The following is a 26,699-nucleotide window of genomic DNA, read 5'->3' on the forward strand; positions in this document are numbered from 1 at the left end:
GAAGAGGTTTAAGAAACGCCCACAGACAGATTCTGCTAGCGACTGAGACAGCCACGCGGAGATGGGCTGTGCAGTCAGAACGGTTTAACCAAGGCAATTAAGCCTAGAGAGGTGGCAGTTTACGCACGAGTAACTCATACCCATTACAGTAGGTTAGACTAAAAGGCAGGGACTGGCCCAAGGTGACCCAGAGAGCTTCATGGCCAAGTGGGGATTTGAACCCTGCTTTCCCAGGTCCTAATTCAACACTTATTGAAGGTGTGAAGGCACCACAGCCCTTAGGAGTTGGCTCCTATGGGTAGATAGACTGCATGGGAACTGGCAAAGTGGTTGCACTAGTGACGTGGTGTTTGCATGATAATTGTGAATTTCAAAATAACACATCATTAAAAATTGAAACTGCACATACATGAACCATACAATAAACCACATGCATGAGAATTATATTTATAAAATATAATGCAATCTAAACATTAGAAATATGTGTCCATATGAGTTCTGCCAAGAGAAATATATTGATTGATTTTAACAAAGAGGAGTTCAGGTGGGAGAGGGGTATTTCACTGAAGAGGAAAAATATCTCCCCAAGTAATGCTCTTTCCAGGATTACTGAGCAGCACTGAGACACAAAGGGATTACTCAGCAGTGTCCAAAGTGTTGTAGGCAAAAAGAAGTTTTTCTGATGGATTGCCATGTCAAAATGAGTCCAGGCAGAGGAGATCTCAAAGGAGTTGAAGATTGTGACCTGCCCTGCTTGAAGTCACTTCACAGCCTCACATGTCCATGGAGCAAATAGGTCTGGGGGTTTAGAGTCCACTTTCTTCGGAGAGCAATGGAGCTTGCAGGCCTTGGCTTCTAGGCTGTCTCATCCGGCTTTTGCGTATCTTCAACACGGCCTGAGCTTGCAACCTCCCAGAGTGAAAACTTGTGGACCAAACCATTGTAAACAGCTGGAAGAGAAAGCAGCAAAAAGAAATTGGAAATTGTTTCTTTTGCTTTCTTTTATTACATAAAGAACAAAAAAACCAGCATTACTATAAAACCCAACCTCCTATGTAGTGGTCGAATTACATCAGAACTTACTTCTCCTTAAGTTGCCATATTCCAGTTAACGTGGCAGCTCAAATTACCACATGCAAACACAGCAACCGAAATATTTTATAACGTGGAGGAGGTCTCACATTCTCCTCTTTTGGCTGTGCATAATAATGTATTTCTGTTAGAAATTGTGAGGAACACTCAGGGCACTTCCAAATGAACTGTGTATTGAGCATAAGGAAGTAGGAAAAGGTGTGCTGGATCAGTCCAGAGGCCCATGTAGCCCACCATCCTGTTCTGAGAGTGGCCAACCAAAGGCCTAGGAGAAACCATCAAGTACAAGAGCACACTCCCCACTTGATATTCCCAGCAACTGGAGGTAGGACATTCATCGAGATTTGTTTTCAGGGAGATACCTTTCCTGCTTGGCAGGGGGTTGGACTCGATGGCCCTTGTGGTCTCTTCCAACTCTATGATTCTATGATTCTATGAGATCAGGTGATGTTGGCTACTGAGTTAGCATTTATGCTGATTTGTTTGCAGGGAGCTGAGATGATGTTTATGCTGCATTTTGCCCATCAATTTTCTTATCACCAAAAGTCTGGTCTTTGGGAGAAGCTGGTTTGTTGCAAAAGACGACCAGACCAGCTTTTACTGAACTTGTTAGTATGTCATTGAGTCGCATCCTAAAATAGCAACCGCTTGGAAACATCAGCAGAAGCTGTTTTTCACGTGTAGCAGGGGTGCCATCTGGGGGAAGGGCAGGGGAGCTGAGGCCGCCCCCGAAAAAAATTCAAGGAGGTGACTGGGCCCCCTCAATATTCTGCAGCAACCTTGTGCATGCCATGTGTGCAGGCAGTGCTGTGTGTTCATGTCCCTTGTGCACGACATGTCAGCACATTGCACGGCATGTGTGAGTGCACTGCATGCATGCATGGCATGAGCACATCACATGGCACTGGCCCCCGCAATCACCAGGGCAGCAGTCAGAGGCAGATGCAAAAATGAGACAGCAGTCATTGGCAGATGATACAACTCAGATGGCAGAAAGTGAGGAGGAATTAAAGAACCTCTGAATGAAGGTGAAAGAGGAGAGCGCAAAATATGGTCTGAAGCTCAACATCAAAAAAACTAAGATCATGGCCACTGGTCCCATCACCTCCTGGCAAATAGAGAGGGAAGAAATGGAGGCAGTGTGAGATTTTACTTTCTTGGGCTCCATGATCACTGCAGATGGTGACAGCAGTCACAAAATTAAAAGGCACCTGCTTCTTGGGAGAAAAGTGATGACAAACCTAGACAGCATCTTAAAAAGCAGAGACACTGCCTTGCCGACAAAGGTCCATATAGTTAAAGCTATGGTTTTCCCAGTAGTGATGTATGGAAGTGAGAGCTGGACCATAAAGAAGGCTGATTGCCAAAGAATTGATGCTTTTGAATTATGGTGCTGGAGGAGACTCTTGAGAGCCCCACAGACTGCAAGAAGATCAAACCTATCCATTCTGAAGGAAATCAGCCCTGAGTGCTCACTGGAAGGACAGATCCTGAAGCTGAGGCTCCAATACTTTGGCCATCTCATGAGAAGAGAAGACTCCCTGGAAAAGACCCTGATGCTGGGAAAGACTGAGGGTACAAGGAGAAGGGGACGACAGAGGACGAGATGGTTGGACAGTGTTCTCGAAGCTACAAACATGAGTTTGACCAAACTGCGGGAGGCAGTGGAAGACAGGAGTGCCTGGCGTGCTCTGGTCCATGGGGTCACGAAGAGTCGGACACGACTAAACGACTAAACAACAACAGGGGAACCACATAGCAGACCAATAAGCCTGCAAGATTGGCAGCAATCCATTAGGAAAATCTCCTGCTGAAGCCCCACTAAAATAAAGATGATCCGCACAAGTACATTTCACCATTTCAGAACACTTATGCCCAAGGAAAGAGCCCCCTGTGAGTTATAAATAGGTACAGTGTCAAAGGTATACAATGGGCTCCTTGTTATGTTCAAGGCCACATTCACACCATCTATTTAAAGCAGTATCATACCATTGTAAATAGGCATGGCTTCTCCCAAAGGATTCTGGGAGCTGTAGTTTGTTAAGGGTGCTGAGAGCTGCTAGGAGACCCTCTATTCCCCTCCCAGAGCTACAGCTCCCAGAGTAGTTAAACAATCAATCCTTCTTCATGGGGAACGCTGAAACTAGAAGCACAGGAAAGAGAAGGCATAGATAAAGCAAAAAGTCAAAATCTTAGACTTCTCAACCACCACAGTGAGCAACACAGTTTCCTACAAGGAAAGGATTATAATTGATGGTGAGGTCTATGATTTATATTGTGATTTTATTCTGTGAACTGCCCTGAGACCTCCGGGTATAGTGCAGTATTTAAATTTGAAGAAGGAGAAGAAGAAGAAGATGATGATGAAGAAGAAGCCCCCCACTGATACTTACCTGCCAAGAAGGAAAAAGCAGAGGTGAAACAGCTTAAGTAAAAAGCAAATTTCCCAGAAGGATGTGCGGAGTCTGACTTCCGATCAACTTGGACCCCAAATACCACCACAGCAATTAGCGAACAGATTGCTACAAAACACAAAGGAGATACTTAGAATTCCATTTTGATAAGCGATGGAGAAATCTGTCGTTTGACTCCAGCTCCCATAATCCTTGACTGTGGGCCATGCTGGCTGGAGCTGGTGGGGGCTGAAGTCCAACAAAATCTGGAGAGCCACAGGTTCCCCACCTCTGGCCTCTGTATGATATTATTAGAAACCTGAAAGAGGGGGAATTCTTAAACTCTAATGCATGGTCCCTAAGTAGTTTTGAGGCAGAGTGTCCATGAAAGTGCTTGTATTAATGGAAGGGGCAGAAAATACCCAAATGTATTATGTTTGGGGAATTTTTTATGCAAAAAATGTTTGCTCATGAATTTTCATGATTAAAAAAACAGCAACACAAGCTGATACAGAAATGGGGTGAACTGAAAGATTGGAAAAATGTGAATCTGACAGACAGGACCTTCTTACTGATGGCCCCTTGGCTCAAATTCAGCCTCTCAGGGGGCTAATTTCACCTTTCCTCCGCCAACATTAAAAAAATTATCAAAACTGTTCTGTTTAAGATGTGCTTTATATTATATATGACCCTTAGAATGCTGCTTTTTCAAAAAGGTAAGGCCGCAATTCAACCCTTTGCTGCAACTGGGGTGAGGTGGAGATTGGATGGGACATAGGTCTCCCCACCCCTGCCAGCCCAACAGAGCTCTGCTGGCCTCTATCCATGGAGTGATGCTGACATCATGCCTCTGGCACTGAGCTTCCAGATCTACACGATAAAATCTAACCTGTGGCAGCCTGGCAAAAGCCCTCAGTGAGATTATGCTGTGTTCTGGTCTGATGACAGGACCAATGTGGGGTGGGGTGTGTGGATTTCTGGATCGCGGACAGCTCCAAGTGAGCAACTTAATCCAACAAACCCAACAAAGGCACAAAGCTACACCTGCAGCAACTGCAAGCTGTCTTCCTCTTTGGATGAGAAGGTACAGCACCTTGAGGTCCACCTATTCACATTTCAAGCTACTGGCCAAGATGTGGAATTTCTCAACACAGCAGAGTCAACTGTCCTAGAACAGTGGCACAGGCAAGCTGCCCCCAGGGAGGAGGAAGATTCCCCATTGCAGGTGATGAAGCCCTGGAGGAAAGTGGCACATGGAAGCAGGACTGCCAGGAGCCATGCTGTGTCACTGGAGCTGCAAAATTGGTTCCATGCTGTCACGTCGGACCAATTCTGGGCCAAAGGGGCAAGGACAGCAGTTGCAGACCTCAGAATACACTGAGGTGGTTGTGGAAGCCATAGTGCACAGAACTATTCCTGCCACTCCCCAGAGGAGGAAGAGACGTTTCACTGCTCTTCCCTAAAAGCAGCTGCATCTCCAGCTAGACTGGTGACTGCGAGCGGCCCCTGAGACCACATAACGCCGGTCCTGAAAGACCTATGTTGGATCCCAGTACATTTCTGAGCACAATTCAAACTGTTGGTGCTGACCTTGAAAGCCCTAAACGGCCTTGGTCCTGTATACCTGAAGGAGCGTCTCCACCCCCATTGTTCTGCCCGGACACCGAGGTCCAGCTCCAAGGCCTTCTGGCGGTTCCCTCACTGCAAGTTTACAGGGAACCAGGCAGAGCACCTTCTTGGTAGTGGCGCCCACCCTGTGGAATGCCCTCCAACCAGATGTCAAGGAAATAAACAACTATCTGACTTTTAAAAGGCATCTGAAGGAAGCCCTGTTTAGGGAAGTTTTTAATGTTTGGTGTTTTTAATATTCTGTTGGGAGCTGCCCAGAGTGGCTGGGGAAACTCAGCCAGATATTTATACCCCGTCCATCTGGCTGGGTTTCCCCAGCCACTCTGGGTGGCTCCCAGGAGAATATTAAAAACGCAATAATAAATTTAATTTAATAAATTGTTATTAAAGTAATATTATTATGTGGTACAATTTTGGCCACATCCACACCTTGCATTTGTCATACCATATCAATCCCTCTTCCCAGACAACTCTGGGAATTGCAGCTCCTTGAGGGGAACAGGGAGGCTCCTTTCAACTCACGGTGCCTGTCACAAATTACAGCTTTGTCATCTGTATATTTATGCACTTTCCATGATACCTGCAATGAAGCTGAAGATGGAAATAAGCAGAGGCCTGCTAAGAAAAGGAGAGGAGCAGCGAACAATCCACTCCCATGGCATTGATAATGCCAAAGCTACGAAGGACATAATGAGAGCAAGTATCATGAAGATCCGGGTGATATTCAGGGATACTATAAAGAGAGAGAGATAAAAAGGAGAGATGTTGTGAAAACGGAGGCTAATTCTGAGCCTTTTCTTCCCCCTTGCAAGAGCCTGGTCACAGCCACATCAGTTTGTACTCATGGGAAAATTGATCAGATCTATAATTTGGCCTTTACACTCGCTTGTTCCTTTGGTGCTACTTCAAGCAGAACAAATTCAGTGACTTCACATGGAATATACAATTGATTTTCAGTTGAAAAGTATGGGTTACATCCCAGTGCTGACCCTACTAAGAGCAGACCCATTGAAACAGATTCATCTTTGTAAGAACCCATCTACACTATACATTTAAACTACCGTGACACCATTTTAAACTGTCATGGCTTCCCACAGAGCATCCTGGGAAGTGTAGTTCATTTAGGATGGTGAAAGTTGTTAGGAGACCCCGATTCTCCCACAGAGCTATAAATGGCAGTATGCTTTAACCAATGGTCCCTCTTCCCAGGGAACACTCAGAAGTTACCGTGCCCATTGTATAATGTACAATAGAATAACTTGTGTACCTTTCTTATTTGGAGACGCGTATGATTCAAATGTATGCACTCCTATTTCAAGTTCTAGATGGTTTGCCAGCTACAGACAGAAATGACTGGATAACTGCATTCTATTCCTGGTAAATTCCAGATTGGACTACTGCAATGCACTCTATGTGGGGCTCACCTTGAAGATGGCTCAGAGGCTGCAACTTGTGCCAAATGTCATCTGGGATGCCTGTGAGGACCCATATTACACCTATCCTGAAGCATCTGCACTGGCATCCCATTTGCTTCTGAGCCCAATTCTAGGTGCTTACATCAATGCAGGGGCAGCCAATATCTTGCCCTCCAGATGTTGTTAGAATCCAGGTCTTATTCATCTCTGACTGTTGGCCTGCTATGCTGTTTGGGGCTGATGGGAAATCGAGTTCAGTTCAATGACATGGCTGCTCCAACATTAATGCAGAAAGGGTAAACAACTTGGGCCCCAGATTGCATTTGAGTTTTAAAAGTAGGAACGAGCTGCTCAGGACCAGAGTATTTGTACATGCATTGGCAAAGTCCCATGAAATCCAAGAGTTGTGCCCCCAACATCCTTTGGGACATTGCAAGGGATGCTGGGAGGACAGACCATATACTGCAGCTAATTAGAGTAGCAAAACATTTGAGGACAGACCTCTAGATCAAGTGTGGGGAACTGTCATACCAGTTGCTTAACTCCCACCATCCCTAGTCATTGGCCATGCTTGTTGGGGCTGTTCCCCACACCTGATCAAGACCTTTATTTTGCAAAGGAAAATGCTGCCCCCATTCTCTCTCATACTTTCAAATGCATGCTCAAATGACGCAGGTCTACTTTCATATGTTAATAAAACAACAATATTGGTTTTCGTTGCACCTTATATATTGGGGCAGGGTTTGAAATGTCAAGGCCAGGGGCAAAATATGGCCCTTCAACCCTTTCCATCTGGCCTTCAGATTCTCTTCACAGGTCAGCATCCTGCTGGGTCCTGGTTTGCATCTTTCTTGGATATCCCACCCCCACCCCCGGCTGCAATTTGTCATTGAACATGGATAACACCTTTTTGCATGCCTGGATGGAGGTCAGAGAGGGATGTGCAGGTGTCTGTAGAAGCTAGGCTCTTGTACAAAGATAACATGGTGCCCCACCCACTTTTGCCTCTGGCCCCACCCACATGTGCCACCCCCCAAGGTTGCTGAAAAGGTTGAGCTAACAACAGTTCCCTAACCCCGCCATATACCATACCATCACGAGTTCCTGTGGATTGGCATCCATATTTGTCTGAGCAGAGGAGCCAGAGTCCTATAACAAAATGGTCCACATCTGCAATATACGAAGTCCAAGTGGGAGATGCATGGGCAATGACAAGTTGCAGAAAATTAATCATGGAAAAGAGAACGCTGGCGCTTCTGTAGAAAGGACCCGAGGCCACGAATGGCATCTCCACAATTTCCTTCCAAGCTAATCTTCCTTTTGCCTCAACTGCAGCCTTAGACAGATAGAGGGGAGCTGGCAAGGGAGGTCTGGAACAGGAGGGACACCCTCCACCCCACCATGGGGATAGCAGCACCCAGTTCTTGCCAAGGGTGGCAGTTTTATACACCTCCCTCCACTCTGGCCTCCAACTGCCATGGAACTTCCATTCTGCTTCTGGAACAGAGCAGTATGGAATGGTTCTCAAGAAGTTATGACTGAACCACCTTTGAGATGCCAGGTCATTGCTAAGTAACATGGGAGGCTGCCTTAGGCATGTTTAACCCAATGCTCTGCAATGTCTACATGGACTGCAATCCAGCAGATGTCTTGGACTACAATTCCCATCAGCCCCAGCCAGCTTGGAAGTTGTAGTCTGGAACACCTAGAACAAGGGGTGGAGATTCTGTGAATCCCCCACGTCAGGTGGAAGGACACCGAGTTATACTTGGTCAATTGGCTGTTTACTGTTCCCTTAAGTCAGCCTTTCTCAACCTGTGGGTCCCCAGATGTTGTTGAACTACGACTCCCATCACCCCTAGCTAGAAAGGCCAGAGCTCAGGGATGATGGGAGTTATAGTCCAACAACATCTGGGGACCCACAGGTTGAGAACCGCTGCCTTAAGTGGAGCTGAGACAGTCTCGACACAGATGCACACTCTTCCCTTCCCTTGTCCTAAGAGAAAGCCTCCTGTAGGCTTATCTAAAGCAGTCCTGCCAGGGTGTTCCATGGAATGCTGTCAATGAATCAGCTGAATCACCAGTACTTGTGTGGAGCTGGAATTCAATCACCAAAGGTTCAATGGGCAATAAGGATGCAGGTCTGGTCTGTGCATAATGCTAAGCCATCTTTCACCAACTTGGCCCCTTTCACCAACAGGGCTCTTTGCTCAACCCTTAGGCCAGGTGTGGGAGAACCTTTGGTTCTCCAGGTGTTTCTGAACTACAACTCCCATCATCCCTGGCCATTAGGCATGCTTACTGGGGCTGGTGGGAATTGTAGTTTAGGTTTCCCCTTAGGTCAAGGAAAGAGAGGAGAGTGTGTCTCTGGGAAGAGCGGTTGGGCTCCACTTAAGGGAACCGTGAAGAGCTCATTCACCATGACTGAATACAACTCAGTGTCCTTCCAGCTGAAGCAGTGGACGGAGAACTTGAGAGAAGAAGAGGGTGATAGTTACATAGCTTACCCTCAAAGCTCATCAAGACCCAGGCTAGGTGCACACTGTTACTTACCTGCAAACCAAAGATCAAAAGGGAAAGATAACAAGAGGCGTACATCCTGTGCTGTGCTTACAAAGTACCCTGGTGCTGTTAACAAAGTACCCTTAAAATACAGCTTTTTCTGTGGGTAGCAGCTACCTGCCTCTTGCTTTTGGGGGGCACTCAGGGGAGTGAGGGGCTAAACCAGCCCTCCAGCTATTGTTGGACTCCAACTCCCATCAGCCACTGCAAGAATGGCCATCCATCAGAGATGACAGGAGCTGTGGTCCCACCATATCTGGAAGGCCCAAGATTCTGCTTTCCTCCACTAAACAGCTGAAGAGGAACTGTGAGGGAAAACTGTTTTAATTGGGGTTGATTTGGATGGGGAATTATTTAAGTACTATGGGTGGCGCTGTGGGTTAAACCACAGACCCTAGGACTTGCCGATCAGAAGGTCGGCGGTTCAAATCCCCGCGACAGGGTGAGCTCCTGTTGCTCGGTCCCTGCTCCTGCCAACCTAGCAGTTCGAAAGCATGTCAAAGTGCAAGTAGATAAATAGGTACTGCTCTGGCGGGAAGGTAAACAGTGTTTCCGTGCGCTGCTCTGGTTCGCCAGAAGCGGCTTCGTCATGCTGGCCACATGACCCGGAAGCTGTACGCCGTATCCCTCGGCCAATAAAGCGAGATGAGCGCCGCAACCCCAGAGTCAGTCACGACTGGACCTAATGGTCAGGGGTCCCTTTACTTTTTACCCCCACAACTGATTTGGTTTTCTTGTTGGTACTGTACTTGGGTGTTTTTTTGGGGGGGGGATTTTATATCGGATTTTTTTTTGGTATATATTGTATTATGCTTTATTATGTGATTCACTCACTTTGTAAATATTATTTTGCCATACTTCTGTGAATTTCAAGAATCCTCCAGGCATGCTTCCAACTTCCTCATATTCCTCAGCAGCCCCATTTTGGCTACAAATGTACAGCCCTTTTCACCCAAGTTTGATATTAGAAGGATATTGAACCTGCAATGCAGGTTCAATCTACCTGCCTAAAGGTACCCCTGACCATTAGGTCCAGTCGCGGACAACTCTGGGGTAGTGGCACTCCTCGCGCTCTATAGGCCAAGAGAGCTGGCGTTTGTCCGCAGACAGCTTCCGGATCATGTGGCATGACTAAGCCGCTTCTGGTGAACCAGAGCAGTGCACGGAAATGCCATTTACCTTCCCGCCGCAGTGGTACCTATTTATTTACTTGTTCTTTGACGTGCTTTCGAACTGCTAGGTGGGCAGGAGCAGGGCCTGAGCAACGGAAGCTCACCCCGTCGCGGGGATTCGAACTGCCGACCTTCCGATCTGCTAGCCCTAGGCTCTGTGGTTTAGACCACAGCGCCACCTGCATCCCCATCTATCTGCCTAGTTATTTATAAATATAAATATACCCTACACACACACACCATCGCACAGACAAAATGGAGAGGATCCCAATGGCATAACAGGAAAGTATTCTGGTCAGTAAAGGGATATTTAATAGCAATAGATGGGGTGGGAGGTACACGTCTATCCATTGAAGTACAGTCAGCAGAAACATATCGAGTGAATGGATGTTTAACATAGGGGACGAGAGTCCAGGTAACAAAAGGAATATTTCATTGATCAAGAAAAGTGCTCCTGAAGTAAAATGTTCTCCAGTGTTGCTGAGTAGCACAAAGCAAGGAAGGGAGATCTTCAGTAGTTCCCAAAGTGTTCAGAAAATCAAAGAGTCCTCCCAACTGGATGGCAGAGGACATCTCAAAGAAGCTGGTGCAGATGGTGAACTGCCCTGCAAGGATGAGGCTCCTCCACTGAGCATGCGCACACGATGAGATGAATTTGGACATTAAGAACCTGGTTCGTTCAGAGCAGAGAAGGCCGCACAACCTTATGTCTTTCTGGAAGCAGCACAGGTGTTTCGATATCCGGGCCAACATGAGTGGTTGACGTTCCTGTCCCCCACACTGAGAACTTGTAGCACAAGAAGTTGTAAATACCTGGGAGAGAAGTGGTGGAAAGAGGCTTAACATTTTGAGGAGCACTCCGCAGGTGTTTAGCACCAGCAGACAGTGAGATGAAGGGGCACTACTCTGGCAGCCAACTAGCCACGATGGCATTGCGCTGCCTCCACTGTCAAAGGCAGCCATGCATCTGAATAGCCATGCAGGAAACCACAGGAGGGGAAAGGGCTCCTGTGCTCAAATCCTGCTTGCGGGTTTCCTGCAGGCCTCTGGTTGGCCCCTGTGGGAACAGGATGCTGAACTAGATGAAATGAAATGAAATACTTTATTGTCACTTGTACAACATGTATACAGTGAGATTACACGAGTACCCCCCACTCAGCTCTCTTAGTCTTAATTCCCCTCGTTTACTGACGCACACCCACCAAACCTGAAAGTCAGTTGCCCTGTTGTTATCTTTTCATTCAGCAGCCTAACAGCCCACGGATAGAAGCTGTTCTTTACCCTGTTGGCGCGACTAATCATGCTTCTATATCTTCTGCCCGAGGGCAGGAAATCAAGAAAGTGCCAGCCAGGGTGTGAATCATCCCTGAGAATTTTCCTCTCTCTCTTGAGGCAACGTTCTTCCTCAATGTCATCCAGTGGATTTACGGGACAGCCCATAATATCTTGTGCTGTATTCACCACCCTCTGTAGGCACTTCCTATCAGTTGAGGTCAAACCAGCGTAGCACACCATGATGCAGTATGAAAGGACACTTTCTATTATGGACCAGTCAAAGGAGATCATCAAATGTTGATTGACATTGTTCTTTCGCAATACTCTGAGGAGATGGAGCCTCTGATGGGCTTTCTTAACCACCTGGATTGTATTGATTTTCCAAGTAAGGTCTTCACTGAGATAAACTCCTAGGAATTTAAAGGAAGAGACTCTCTCCACACAGCCCTCCCTCCCTGATGTACAGCAGGGCTAGTTTTCCATTGGCCTCACCCAGTAGGTTCTTATGTTAACTTGAGGTGCCTGGAGAGCGGCAGACCTCAGAGAGATGGGAACCTCAGCATAGCTGCATATTACATATTAAGCCTGGGGCAGGCAAACCTTTTCAGACAGAGGGCCACGGTCCTTTCTGAGCAACATGCCGGTGGTGGGCTGGACCAGAGGCAAAAGAGGCAGAGCAACTACAGTCAAACCTCGGTTTTTCAATGTCTCGTCTGTTTTGGAAGCCGAATGCTGAAAACCGTGAAGTGAATGCTTCTGTTTTCGAATGCACCTTGGAAGTCGAATGGCTTTCTCAATTTCCCCCATTGAACTTGCTGACAGCCCTTTGATCCTTGGTTTTCAAATGTTTCGGAAGTTGAACTTCCGGAATGGATTATGTTCGCAAAGTGAGGTTCTACTGTACAGTGGTACCTCAGGTTAAGAACTTAATTTGTTTTGGAGGTCCGCTGTTAACCTGAAACTGTTCTTAACCTGAGGTACCACTTTAGCTAATGGGGCCTCCCGCTGCTGCCGCCCTGCCGCCGCCACCGCATGATTTCTGTTCTCATCATAGTTGTCAACTTTCAGATTTGAAAATAAGGGATCAGCAGTGTCAGAGCTGCTTCAAGATCCTAGCTCACAGAGGATCACGCTAGCCAGCGGTCATTAAGTAAAAGTCTTTATTGAATTACAGTTTCCATTCTCACGCTGCTGTCTGCAACTCTACGTCTACTAGCTAGATCGGCGAGGCTCCGTCTGAGTCTCCGCCCCGTGCGCACCAACTTAATATCCTAGCCTTGCTCCACCTTTTCCTCCTGACTGTCCTCCTCTGGGTCCCTCTACCCCCCGGGGCTTCTTCCTTCCGGGATTCTTCTGACGCTGACCCGGACCCTTCTGCCTCCTTGCGCCGGGCTTTAGGACCCGGTTCCCTTTCGGGGCTGCTCACTGCGCCGCCTTCCTCTGCATTTGAACTTGGCGCGCGCGCCCAACCTTCCACTTTCCTCTTAACCGTTTCCTCGCTCCCCGATGGAGGTGTGGCCACTCCTGACTCCTGCCCTCCCTCCTGTGGTGATCTGCCAGCGCTTCCCTCCTGGCTCCTTTCCTCTTCCCTGCTTCCTGGCGGTGACGCTGGTCCCGATTTCCAGCTGCTCCCCCCTGAGTCTCCTCTGGCTCTATCTTCCTGGGGTGCCTCCCTAGACTCCCCCCTTGCCCTGGCCACTGGTGCTCCTTTCTGTGAATCCTCTGATTCACTGGAAAGACTGGGAGATCTCGGGTCGTCGTCATCACTCATCCTTTCCTCTGTCTCCTCCCCTTCGCTCTCTGTTTCCTCCCTTGCCCGTGCCTCTGCACCTAAACCCCTGACATCCATCCCCCCCTCGAAGCCCCCCAGTCCCCCCTCCCCTCCTTCCGGTGCTGGAGCTGGGGGCTGCTGTTGCAAAGGGACGAACGTCGGATATCGGTCGCTTCCCGTGGCAGGCCTCCAGCGGAACTCTTCCAGGTCTTCCTCTCTGCTCTCGTTGACGACAGTCACCTCCTCTTCCATCTCTGTGCCGCCGTGCTCGAAACCAGGGTCGTCCCCGAAAATGTCCATGTCCGTCTCTCCCGCACTTCCTCCAGGCGGCGTTGCTCGGCCGGAACAGTCCAGCCACTTCCTGCGGAACTGCTCCTCCGGCCTATCGTCCCACCAATACGAGGGTTCTGAGACCGATCCCGAGGGTGACCCCTCCGGGGAACGGACGTCTCGTGTTGGTTCCTCGTCCGAGTCGAACCCCCTGAACGTGCTGTCCGAAAGCGTGGGCGTGAAAAGCCAGTCGTCGAAAAAGTCTGCTGGCATAGGTCTATGTGGGAAGAGGGCATGAAACTCGTCTTTGAGCAGAGGTTCGTCTAAAGCGTAGCCCGGCACCCAGCTGTTCGCACTGGCCGGGGTGCCCTCCCTGGCGAGAAAGTATTCTACTCCCTCTTCCCCCCATCTGGAGTCCAAAATCTCCGTGACTTCGTTGATGCGCTCCTCCTGTGCCACTCCCGCGTGCCCCGTTCCTTCTCTGAGCGGACTCGGCGCCGTTCCGGGTTCCTGGAACCTGTGCGGTGCCTTGTAGGGAGTGAGCACCGATCTGTGGAACACCGGATGCATTCTGGAACCCTCCGGAAGCGCCAGCCTGAAAGCCACCGGGTTGACCTGCTCTTCGACTTGGTAGGGCCCCAGTTGTTTATGCCCTAGTTTCTTCTTGGCCAACGACCTGGCCGGCACTGCGTGGGCTGCTAACCAGACCCAGTCTCCCACGTGGAGCTCTTCGCCAACCCTTCTGTGTTTGTCCGCTTGTACCTTGTATGCGTGTTTAGCCAGCTCCAGGTGGCGCCGCAGCTGATCGTGGACTTCCTGCAGCTCCGACGCGAACGCATCTGCTGACTGCGGCTCCCCTTCTCCCCTGCATTCCAGTCCCGGAAAGGTTCTAGGGTGCCGCCCGTTGTTGGCGAAGAACGGCGTGACGCCCGTGGATACGTGCTTCGTGTTGTTGTAGGCAAACTCTGCAAGCGGCAGGTAATCTACCCACGTCGCAGGCTGTTGGTTTGCATAACATCTCAGGTACTGTTGCATGATGGCATTGGCTCGCTCCGCTTGCCCGTTGGTCTGCGGGTGTCTCGCCGACGCCAGGTTGATCTTGACGTTTAGGAAGCCCATCAGTTTCTGCCAGAAGTTCGAGATGAACTGCCGCCCGCGGTCGGACAGAATAGACCGTGGCAGACCGTGAACCTTGAACACGTGGTCTATGAACAGTTTGGCGGTTTGCTCCGCCGTGGCCACCTTAGCACACGGAATGAAATGCGCCATCTTGGAGAACAGGTCCACCACCACCAACACTGCCGTCTTGCCCCTTGAGCTGGGCAGATCCGTGACAAAGTCCAGAGCCACCCTTTCCCAAGGTTCGACCGGAGTTTGCAGCGGCTCCAACAGTCCAGCCGGCGGTTTGTGCACCGGCTTTGCCCTCTGGCAGGTGTCACACCTCGCTACGTAGTCTGCGACCTCCCCTCTCATTCCAGGCCACCAGAAATCCCTGGCTACTAATTCCACCGTCTTCTCCTTGCCAAAGTGCCCGGCCGTGGGTGCGTCGTGCAGCTGCTGTAGCACCTTGGCTCGAAGTTCGTCACCCGGCACGTAGATGGCCCCTTTACGGATGAGCAAGCCATCTCGTAGCTGGAAACCGTCGGCCGCTGCCTTGCCCCCTCGCACCTCTGCCATCTTCGTTCGTGCGAAGGAGTCCCCCTGCAACGCTCGCCGCACCGCCTCTAGGTCCACGGTCGCCGCGGCGCACGCCCACACTGTCGGTGCAAAGATGTGCATGGCGGCCGCTGGTGTTGCGTCCTCCAGATACTGTGGCTTGCGGGAGAGAGCGTCTGCCATGATGTTGGTGTCCCCCGGGACATACTCTATTCGGAAGTCGAAGTCCGCAAAGAACTCAGCCCAACGTATCTGCCTCTGGTTCAGGAACTGTGCCGTGCGCCAGTGTTCCAGATTCTTGTGGTCCGTGCAAACCTGCACCGTGTGCTTGGCGCCGATCAGAAAGTGCCTCCACGCCTTGAACGCTGCATGAATGGCCAGCAACTCCCTGTCCCATATGGTGTAGTTCTGCTCGGACTTGCTGAGCTTCCTGGAGTAAAACGCTCCCGGCCGCCACACGCCCTGCGGGTCCTTCTGCAGCAGGACCGCCCCCACTGCTCTGTCCGAAGCGTCTGTCTCCACCCTCATCGGCATGCTGGGGTTGACATGAAGCAGCTGCTCTTCCGACGCGAAGAGACGCTTGAGGGCCTGAAAGGACTGCTCCGCCTGCTCTGTCCAGATGAACTTCTTCTTCTTGGAGCTAAGGGTGTCAGTGATGGCCGCCGTCTGCATCGCGAAGCCCTTGATAAACTTGCGATAGAAGTTCGCAAAGCCGACAAACCGTTGGACCTCCTTCCGGTTGCGTGGGCTCTTCCAATCCAACACCGCTCGAACCTTGGCGCTGTCCATGGCGAGCCCCTTGGCAGACAGCTTGTAGCCCAGAAAATCCACCTCCGGCACGTCAAATTGGCACTTCTCCAGCTTGGCGTAGAGCCTGTGTTGCTTTAGCCTGCCCAGCACTTCCTTGACGTGCTTGTCATGTTCTTGCTGCGACTCCGAAAAGATCAGGATGTCATCCAAGAAACAGACGCACGTCTAGTAGAGAAGTCCCGCCAACACGTGATGCATAAATGCTTGAAAAACGTGAGCGCCATTTTGCAGTCCAAAAGGCATAACTCTGTATTCGTAGGTACCCAGTGGCGTGAACATGGCTGTCTTCCACTCATCACCTTCCCGCATGCGAATGAGGTTGTACGCCCCCCGCAGGTCCAACTTGGTGAACACCTTACCCTTCCGTACCTTCGCCAGGAGGTCGTCGATGCGGGGCATGGGGAAGTCCGACGGCTTGGTCACACTGTTCAAAATCCTGTAATCCACTACGAGTCTTTTTTGGGGCGTGTCTCGCTTCTTAACAAAGAATACAGGACTGCCCCCCACTGCCTTAGACTCCCGGATGAAACCGCGCTCCAAATTATGATCGATGAAGTCTTTGAGTTCCTGCAGTTCGTCCTCAGACATGGAATACAGCTTCCCTTTAGATAGCGCCGCCCCCGGCAGCAGGTCAATTTTGCAGTCATATGGTCTGTGAGGGGGTAGCCTGTCCGCCTCCTTCTCGCAGAAAACTTCCAGAAATTCTGCGTACTTGTGGGGAATCGCTTGCAGCGTGCCTAGCAGCAGCTGTGACTCCTCTTCCTCTCCTTCCTGCCTGGGTACGATGCAGTGTTCAGCACAAAAGGAAGAGCCGAAGACCAGCTGCCTCTGGAACCAAGCCATCGTTGGGCTGTGCTTGTCCAGCCAACTCATACCCAATACAATGGGCGTGTCAGACAGTTGAGTGACGTTGAAGCTGATGACTTCCCTGTGATTCCCAAGTCGCATCACCATTGGTGGCGTCTGCTTCACCACTAGCCCCCCTAGCAGCTCCCTGCCATCCACCGTGACAACCTGCAGGGGCAGTGTGGCCGGCAGCAACTGCACAGCGTGCCTGTCGACAAATTCCTGCCCTATAAAGTCCGCGTTGCTGCCGGAGTCGATGGTGATTGGCACGTCCATGGTGATTCCATTGGGCAGCTGGAGAGATGCTGTGAGCCTCACTACTGGTTTGGGCGGGAGGGGGTTCACTGGCTGTAAAATTTCTGGGGACTGCGTCACTAACACGTCTGGCTGGGCCCCAGTGCCTCTTCCTCCAGCCAGACATCGTCGTTTCCCTGCTGTGGTCCTCCCTGCTGCGTTGCTGCAGTCACCATTGCTGAGGCTGCAGTAAGCTTGTGGGGCCTCTGGGGACACTCTTTCGCCATATGCCCTGGCTGCTCACAGACGTAACACTTCCTGGTCCCTCTAGGAGGCTTCGCCTTCACTGCTGCCGGTGCTAGGGCTCTGGTTGCTGACTGAGCCCTTGCACCTCCAACCTCCATAGGTTCGGCTCCTCCTCCTGGCGGAGGCGTGGATTGCGTTCGCGCTGCTTCTCTGGGAAAGAAGGAGGGGCCCCCGGCTGGTTCGCGCCCTCCACGTCCTTCGTCCTTGCTCCACGGACGTCCTTCCAGCCTCACCCCCACTGCCAGCGCCCTCTGAATGACCTCCTGGGTGGTTCGGGGTCTCTCCCCCCTCGCTATCTCATCTTTAATCGAGTTGTGCAGTCCCTCCCAAAAGAGGTCTCTTACAGGAGCCGAATCTCTGTCCCATTCCAGGGCGCTGACCAAGGCGAAAAAGCGTGCATGATACTGTCTGACGCTGGCCCTCCCTTGTCTCAGCCCATGCACCTCCTTCCGTGCAAGATCAATGTCAATACTTGATAAGAAACACCCATCCATCGCTTTAATAAAGGCATCCGCATTCTGGAGCGCCGGATCGTTATCTCTCCATAAATTGCGCAACCATGCTTTCGCCTCCCCATGCAGATGGGACATGATGAACCCCACTCTCTCCTGTTCATCTCTAAAGTCTTTATGCAACAGTTGCAGTGCGCACAGTACGTCGGCTCTAAAGTTGGGATACTGTTGCAGGTTCCCATCGAAGTGAGAGAGCAGCCCGCCTGTCCGTCTCGCCAACCCAATTCCCTCCTGCCGGGGTGGTTGCTTTGCCAGTACGTCTAACCTGACCTGGAGATCCCTGCAGGCGGCAGCTGCCTCGTCCTCTCTCTTCCTGGATGCGAGAACCTCGGCGTTCAGTTGTGCCACTGCTTTTCTGAGGTCCTCTATCTGCTGCTCAGCCGTCATGTCTCCTGCCGTTCGTGAGCTCGCTAGTGGGCGCCTGTTTCTCTCCTCTCCTCGAGGCTGCAGATGCCCACAATGTTGGAGACGGAGCCTACTGTCAGAGCTGCTTCAAGATCCTAGCTCACAGAGGATCACGCTAGCCAGCGGTCATTAAGTAAAAGTCTTTATTGAATTACAGTTTCCATTCTCACGCTGCTGTCTGCAACTCTACGTCTACTAGCTAGATCGGCGAGGCTCCGTCTGAGTCTCCGCCCCGTGCGCACCAACTTAATATCCTAGCCTTGCTCCACCTTTTCCTCCTGACTGTCCTCCTCTGGGTCCCTCTACCCCCCGGGGCTTCTTCCTTCCGGGATTCTTCTGACGCTGACCCGGACCCTTCTGCCTCCTTGCGCCGGGCTTTAGGACCCGGTTCCCTTTCGGGGCTGCTCACTGCGCCGCCTTCCTCTGCATTTGAACTTGGCGCGCGCGCCCAACCTTCCACTTTCCTCTTAACCGTTTCCTCGCTCCCCGATGGAGGTGTGGCCACTCCTGACTCCTGCCCTCCCTCCTGTGGTGATCTGCCAGCGCTTCCCTCCTGGCTCCTTTCCTCTTCCCTGCTTCCTGGCGGTGACGCTGGTCCCGATTTCCAGCTGCTCCCCCCTGAGTCTCCTCTGGCTCTATCTTCCTGGGGTGCCTCCCTAGACTCCCCCCTTGCCCTGGCCACTGGTGCTCCTTTCTGTGAATCCTCTGATTCACTGGAAAGACTGGGAGATCTCGGGTCGTCGTCATCACTCATCCTTTCCTCTGTCTCCTCCCCTTCGCTCTCTGTTTCCTCCCTTGCCCGTGCCTCTGCACCTAAACCCCTGACAAGCAGCCTCACCTGTCCCAGGGACAGTCTACAGGATATCTAACAATCCGGGATAGCAGCAGGAAGCAGCGGAAAACGGCACTGGAATAAGGGAATTTCCCACCAAAAAAAGGGAATGTTGACAGCTATGGTTCTCATCCTGAAGCAAAGTTCTTAACCCGAGGTACTATTTCTGGGTTAGTGGAGTCTGTAACCTGAAGCATCTGTAACCTGAAGCATCTGTAACCTGAGGTACCACTGTAATGTAAATTTTACCTTTGTAAAGGAGGCAGGTTCCACACACACTCAAATACCCCTCTCTGTCCTGCACTGAGGCAAGCAAGAGGCATTCTCAAGGCCAATTCAAGGACACCTTCCAACCAGGCAAAAACCCTTGGAAGGAGAAGCAGGGGCTGTGAAGGGTGTAGCCTTGGGAGAGGGGGTGTGTCTGAGGCGGAGGAGATGTAGCCCAGTGCCAATGAGAGATGCCTGGGGCCCACATTTGGCCCCTGAACCTGACATTCCCCATTCCTCTCTTTCTTTCATCCTCTGACAAAAAAGAGGTGTGTATTGTCAGCCTAGTGAAGGGCATCTTTCTCTAAATACGCATTTGACCTCACCCGCGGTTTCCTATAGGTGTTATATGATCTCTCAAGCACGCACACAAATATGGCAGTACAGTGGTACCTCGGGTTAAGAACATAATTCATTCTGGAGGTCCGTTCTTAACCTGAAACTGTTCTTAACCTGAGGTATCACTTTAGCTAATGGGGCCTCCTGCTGCCACTGCGCTGCCACTGCGCGATTTCTGTTCTCATCCTGAAGCAAAGTTCTTAACCTGAGGTACTATTTCTGGGTTAGCAGAGCCTGTAACCTGAAGCATCTGTAACCAGAGGTACCACTGTACTGTCATGAGCTCTGTGGTGGTGTCTTGGAGAGAGTGGTCAGATCAGGAGGAGGGTTGGGAGGAGCTTGGATGTGAGAACCATACAACCCTGAGAAAGGTCCCAGCGGGGTTTGGAAGGCAATGCCTGTGAAACAGTTTCAGTGGCAGAGGAGAAGGTCTGCAGGCAGGGAAGCAAGGATTTGGCTCCTGGAGAAGGGCTGCCTCACCCGCGGTTGCCCATAAATCACCCCCGAGTTCGAAAGAAGGAGGGGGTGGGAGCACTGGGTGGAAAGCCTTTGTGCGAGCTCTGGAGCGCCTGGACGCCGCTTTCAAGAGCGAAACTAGCTGCGTTGCTTAAGATAAAAAAAAATGGAGAAGTAAATGCACATGTTTCGAGCGAGGTCAGGAGTGCATTATCTGCTAAATAAATCTACTACTGAGGAGATAGAGTGATGGAACAGAATGAACAGAGGACTGCATCAAGGAATCACAGCCATGTCAGTATGTTGAACGGCACGGAAAGGGTGGGGGACTTTCTTCTTTTTCAATATGATTTACCTAACAAACCCTCCCCCCCCTTAGAAGAACCGTCACAATGACTGATAGCAAGTGAGACTGAAAAATAAACTGTGCGGAAATAAAAAATACTAATAAAAGGTTTTACTCTGTGAAAGATCTGGAAAGAAGGGAGGCTTTCTCGTGGCGTAGTTACAAAAGCGATCTGCCATTAAGAGGCAGACCTTGTTGCAAGATTTGCAGTCTTGGGGGGGGGGGTGAGCCACTGTTCTGTTATCAGGTTTGGATCGTAAATTTGAAAGGGCAATAACCCTTCTGGAAAGACTGATTTATGGTTCAACTGTTCTGGGAAAATTAAGGAGCGGATGCCTAGACTGTATTTCATCAGAACTGACTAAAATGGCGACTGCCGCTTGAACAGGACTTTTGGATTCTTGGATCTATGTGAGATGAATTACGGGAGAGCATTACAAAGTTCACACAGAAATATAAACAAGGCTGTTTCTTTCAACTCGCTTGTGGAGACAACTCGAAGGTTATTAAGAAGAAAAAGGATAACGACAAGGAGATGAGAAGATGGGACTGTGAACATCAAAGCAGCAGAAATATAAGATGATTGGACATCTACAGAACTCGAAGCATGGGTACCCCCCACAAAAAAATTAAAATTTGGTTTAATATTTGGACTTTGTGATATGTATTGATATAATTTGGAATAATTAATATGATATGATTGGTCTGGTAAATGGAAATTTAATAAAAATTATTTACAAAAAAAGAGAGAAAGGTTCCAGTGGGGTTGGGAAGGCAATGCCTGTGAAACAGTTTCGGTAGCAGAGGAGAAGGTCTGCAGGCAGGGAAGCAAGGATGTGGCTCCAGGAGAAGGGCCAAGTCGGTTGTGAGGGAAAGATTGCACCCCTGTGTTATATCAGGCACTCTTTTTTTGGGCTCCTCCTGCTACAGAGCCACCCGGGGCACCATGCTAGCACTGAGCCTTTCTCCTCCTCAGAGGTGCCTGGTGACAAATTGGAGACTGTGTGGTACTCCCTCCATTGCATAGACCTTGGAGATGCCGGTACCAATGTAAACAGACTGTCCAATCCATTAAAAAAGTGTGTGTTGGATTGTCCCGTCTCTGAACTCATAGAATCATAGTTCATAGGCCACCTTGTAAGTAAATGGGCTGAGCTCTTGAGAGCAGGTAGGCAACTGGGGACTCAGCTACATTAGTAAAGAAACAATGATTTGAATGCACTATAAACATAATTTATACACGTTTTTCCATATATTTTTAAAATGATCTAATTTCTGACTTATTTATTGTGGGGTTTTTTCCCTGTGTAGCCTAGCAGCCTACAGAGCCAATCTGGCTCCCTTTCCTTTCTTTGGCCCACCAGAGAGTGACATACCAACACAGGAGATTTCACAATATTAATTTTAGTCTTTCAGGAATAATGTTCATCCCTTCACACTCACCTGTCAAGAAACACAGGATGCAGATGGCACAGCTTAAGTAGAAAGCCCATTTCTTAGCAGGAGGCACAGCTGTTGATAACTGGTTGACTTTGATGTGAAACACCACCACAGTAGCCAGCACAAAGATTCCTGTGGAATTGATTGATTGATTGATTGATTGATTGATAGAGGTATTCCTGTCTCGTTAAATATCACGGCACCTTTAAAACATAAAGCACTATATATACGTAGAGATTGTCGGGATCTCTGCTCAACCAAGCTGATAAAGCTCATTTTCTTCCCCCGAGCCGTTCGGAATCGCCTCCTGACGAATAACGACCTGAGCCTTTGATAAGGCCTCAGGCACATTCTTCATCCAGCAGAGTTTCCAGCACAGGTTATAAGCAAAGCACAAAGCACTTGCAGTTGAAGCTGCAACATGCTAAAGAATGTGTTCAGAAAGGACTCGTAATGGTGTCCTACATGCCAGGCAACGAAATTCCTGCTGATTTATTGTCCAAGGTTGTTCCAAGGGATCAACACTGTACCTATGTACAGAAATTGGGTTTGTACTGAGATTGTACTGACACGCTGCTCAGTGGCGCTCACAGAAACTAACAGAGATAATCATTAAGGGGATGGGCTAAACAAAAATCAAATTGCTGTAAAGGCTTTGCTGGCACAAAAACATATTCAAGAGACACCTGAAAATCAAAAATGAGGATGCTTGCCAGATCTCTTCTAGAAGAGCGTTCCACAGCATGAGACTAGCGACACTAAATGACCGCCATCTTGGTGAAGCCACTTGGACCTCCATAACATGGGAGACAGCCTTGACTGAGTTGGGAAATAAGGTCTCAAACCGTCTTTAAGGTATCCTGGAGCCCAGCTTTAAGCACAAGAACCAGGAAACTGACCCCATAGCATACCAGTGATGTCTTAGCCAAAGTGTCAAATGCTACTGGCCAATGGCCATCTGCCCCCATCAGCGGTCCAGCCACTGCACTCTCCAGTAGCCATAGCTGGCATGCCAGATGAAGTGGGCAAAAGACAGTCTTAGCCACAGGGGTCACTTGGGCCTCTAATGGCAGGTATGTAAACAGGAGAGTACCCTCCAGCTCTGTACCTGGTTCCTTAGAGGGATGGAAACCATGTCAGAACAGGCGATGGGCCCATCTTGCAGACTCAGGAATCACCCACCCACCCGTAGGGTCTATTGGCCCTCATCCAGTTCACCGCTGCAATACGGCACCAGTGCAGGGCTTGCACAACTTCTGCTGATTCAGAAATTGTGGAGAAATAGAGATGTGCGCTCCAAAATGCCAGATAACTGCTCCCAACAGCTTCATATACTGCAGACAAAATGGTAGCCTGCAGGACACACCTCTCAACTGTCTCGTTTTGAGCAGGACATCCTGGAATTACAGAAGCCACCCCAGCTTCTGATTGGATCCTGGAGTATCCTCCTTTTTTGTCTGGCATCGGGACAGAGTGACAGACCAAAAGATCTGGGGTGGGGGAAGGTTCGTGCTCTCGCACGAATCATTGGCTTGCACCAGGGCACCACACCAAAACAAATTCCATGCAAAAAGCGATAGGACGCAAACAACGCCCACCTAAAATTTATTCAGTTCACAATGGTACCTGCAAGGAAGTTGAAGATGGAAGTAATCAGGGATTTGGGCGGAAAGCAGTAGTTGCAGTGGATGATGTGGTCCCATTCCACTGCCCATAGCATAGCTGAGACAGATGCAAGTGTTGCTAGCACCATGAAGCTTCGCATGAGGTCCAGGTGCACTAAAAGAAAAAGGGGGAATTTTGTGAAAGTTGTTCTTCTCTTCCATCATCCAAAGTTGGGGAGGAGTGGAGGTTTGGGTAACTGGATAGGTGGGGCAACAAAGATTTTATTCTATGGTTCTCTAGTTGTGGGGGCAGGTCGGCAATGGGTCTGAATCAATTCATAACGACACAGATTAAACAAATATATTTCCTGGGGTTCCTGCCCCCTCCCCCAAGAAAAACCCTGTGGGAGCTTGTCATTATACAAAGCAGTTCCCTTTCCTATGAAATTTAGACCTGCAGCACTCAAAACGAGGTGTGACATTTGAAATAATGTGGTGTAAAGGGAGAACCTGTGTATCTCCCATGCAAAAACATGTAGGACTTAGATGCATCTCTCTCCACAGAGGTGGGAGGGGCAAGGGGGCTGGCAAAGGATGAACCATAATCCACAGATTGCCAGCTTTAAGAGAGAGGGAGGGTTTCTAACATTTGTAGTGCCTGAGATTTAAGACAGAATACTCTCAGAGTGGTATTATTTGGGGGAAGCCATGACTTTTGAAAGTGGCACCACAGTGCTTCGAATGTACAGTGAATACGGCATTGTGTCATGTCTGTGTTGTTTTCCGATAAGCGGCTAGGACCTTTGGGCAAGCTTTTTGCTGCTTTGGGTGAGACAGAGTCCTGGGCATCGTGGTAAGTGACGCAGCAGCAAACAAGCATGAAGCCAAAACCCAGGCAACAGTAGAAGATGGAGACATTCGTTGCACAGGCACGAACCAACAGGTGGCACTAGGCAGAGAAGTTAGAGGATGCAAGCCGGAAAATACAGCTAGTTATGTTTTATCTCTTCCAATACAGTGGCTTGGCTCCCTGTCAATCCTACATGATGTCAGAGTGGGGACTATGTCCCCTATAGTGTTCAAACACCCCCCAAAAGCAAGGAATCCAATCTAGATAGCCCAGCTCCTTCAGCCACAGCATTTGGGTACATTCAGATGTGGGGAATACTGTGTTCGTTTTCCTGATTATAACCCTAGCAGCACCATTTTCTAACATTCTTTTCACATTGCAGTACTGTGGCATTATGGAGCCATGACGTTTTGACCAATATACCTGCAGGTCATGCTAAATTTCTCTTGCACCAGTGGACGTGGTTTGACCCAGCAATGAATGTTACCGCACCCCACACTTAACAGTCAACCCTTTTCCCCAGGGAACTCTTGGACTAGTAACTTCCGTACACAGCAGCCAGTTGAAGAGGCAAAATGTTTTGCTCTGGGCCTGCAGATTAGAGGTGAAGAACTGATAGCTCTTCAGAAGTTGGTGGGACCTTCAGCTACCACCAGCCCCAACCAGCATGGCCAATGGTCAAGGATGATGGGAGCTATAGTCCAACAAAACCTGGAATGCTGTCAATTCTTCATCTCTGCTGTGGATAATTTGGCTACTTTGCAACAGAGTTCTTTCTTTTCTTTCTTCTTTCTAAAGGGTGCTTCAAATCACAATAAATTCAAATTCTACATTCATATGTCAAACAAAACCACAAAACTGATTTTCGTTTCACCCCATCTATCATACCATCATGAGGTCTCAGGGGTTTGCATCCAAATTTTTCTGAGCAGATGGTCCAGAGGCCAGCATCGTCTACTTGAGAGTCAGTCATCATCCAGCCATGAGATGCATGGACGATGAAGAGCAGAACAATGTGGATGAGGGAAAGTGAAAAACCTATGGCCCTGTGCAGAGACATTGGGCCTAAGTTTGGACAGGCTTTGCTTGTATTTGCCGTTAACCCAATCCTTGCCTTGCCCTAGAATTACACAGGAGGTGGGGGCAGGTAAAGGACAGAGCAAGAAGGGTCCTGGGATAAGGTTTATTTCCCGTTACTTCTATCATTCTAAGACTCCAACTGCCATGGAACTTCCATGCTCTTGGGAGAACAGAACCTGGGCAGGTTCATATGAGCATATCTGCAATGCTTCACTAAAGTTAAGCCAAAGAGAGGTTGGGGGGTGGAAACAAGGAACGGGCCTTTTCTGTGGTGGCTCTTTGATTGTGGAATGCTCTCCCCAAAGGAGGCTCGCCTGGTGCCATCATTACATGTCTTTAGACACCAGGCAAAAACATTCCTCTTTACCCAGGCCCATGGCTATTAAATAATCTATGTCCTGTAGAAGTGTGGGTATTACCATAATTTCACCATTATGCTGTCTGTCAATATGCTTTTTACTGTGTTTTTATCACTGAGGTCTTGTACTGTGTTTTGAATGTTGTACACCACCCTGAGATGGTGGTATATAAATTGGACAAAGAAGGAGGAGGTAGGAACTGTAACTACTAGCCTGGGTGTAAGGGGATATTATATAGGTAAAGGTAAAGGGACCCCTGACCATTAGGTCCAGTCGTGGCCGACTCTGGGGTTGCGGCACTCATCTTGCTTTATTGGCCAAGGGAGCCGGTGTGCAGCTTCCGGGTCATGTGGCCAGCATGACTAAGCCGCTTCTGGTGAACCAGAGCAGCGCACGGAAACGCCGTTTACCTTCCCGCCAGAGCGGTGCCTATTTATCTACTTGCACTTTGATGTGCTTTCGAACTGCTAGGTTGGCAGGAGCAGGGACCGAGCAATGGGAGCTCATCCCGTTGCGGGGATTCGAACCGCCGATCTTCTGATCAGCAAGTCCTAGGCTCTGTGGTTTAACCCACAGCGCCACCCGTGTCCTGTAGTTCATTTCATGCAGTGATAGAGAAACTTTCCCCTCCACCAGCAGACCAAAACTGTTTCTGACCTACCCAACCTGGGTTTAATTTAACAGTTGGGTGGATGACAAATTCCATCACCTGACAGCACAATAACCCTCTTCCAGCACACCTTCGCAGAGGGTTGCTCCAAGATCAGGAAGGTGGTGG

General features: G+C 49.5%; 1 protein-coding gene across 1 annotated transcript; it reads right to left on the reverse strand.

Annotated features, from left to right (window-relative positions):
• Positions 1-427: 427 nt before the first annotated feature.
• On the reverse strand, positions 428-26,390 carry LOC308590128 (uncharacterized protein). The gene is made up of 6 exons (XM_081199843.1): positions 25,371-26,390; positions 23,655-23,807; positions 22,032-22,160; positions 5,695-5,847; positions 3,486-3,614; positions 428-950 (listed from the first exon to the last, which is right to left on the reverse strand). The coding sequence occupies exons 1-6, from the start codon at positions 25,540-25,542 to the stop codon at positions 856-858; spliced, it is 831 nt and encodes a 276-aa protein (XP_081055969.1). The 5' UTR covers positions 25,543-26,390; the 3' UTR covers positions 428-855.
• Between the last annotated feature and the right edge of the window lie 309 nt (positions 26,391-26,699).

This window comes from Podarcis bocagei (genome assembly GCF_964188305.1).
Source record: "Podarcis bocagei genome assembly, chromosome: 7".
Lineage (NCBI taxonomy): Eukaryota > Metazoa > Chordata > Lepidosauria > Squamata > Lacertidae > Podarcis > Podarcis bocagei.

Excerpts from the sequence above, each read along its gene's own strand:
- LOC308590128 (XM_081199843.1), bottom strand. The coding sequence starts at position 25,542 with ATGTCTCTGCACAGGGCCATAGGTTTTTCACTTTCCCTCATCCACATT. Across the intron at positions 3,615-5,694 it reads CATCTTCAGCTTCATTGCAG|CAATCTGTTCGCTAATTGCT; the intron begins GTATCATGGAAA and ends TGTGTTTTGTAG. Across the intron at positions 951-3,485 it reads TGCTTTTTCCTTCTTGGCAG|CTGTTTACAATGGTTTGGTC; the intron begins GTAAGTATCAGT and ends TTTCTCTTCCAG.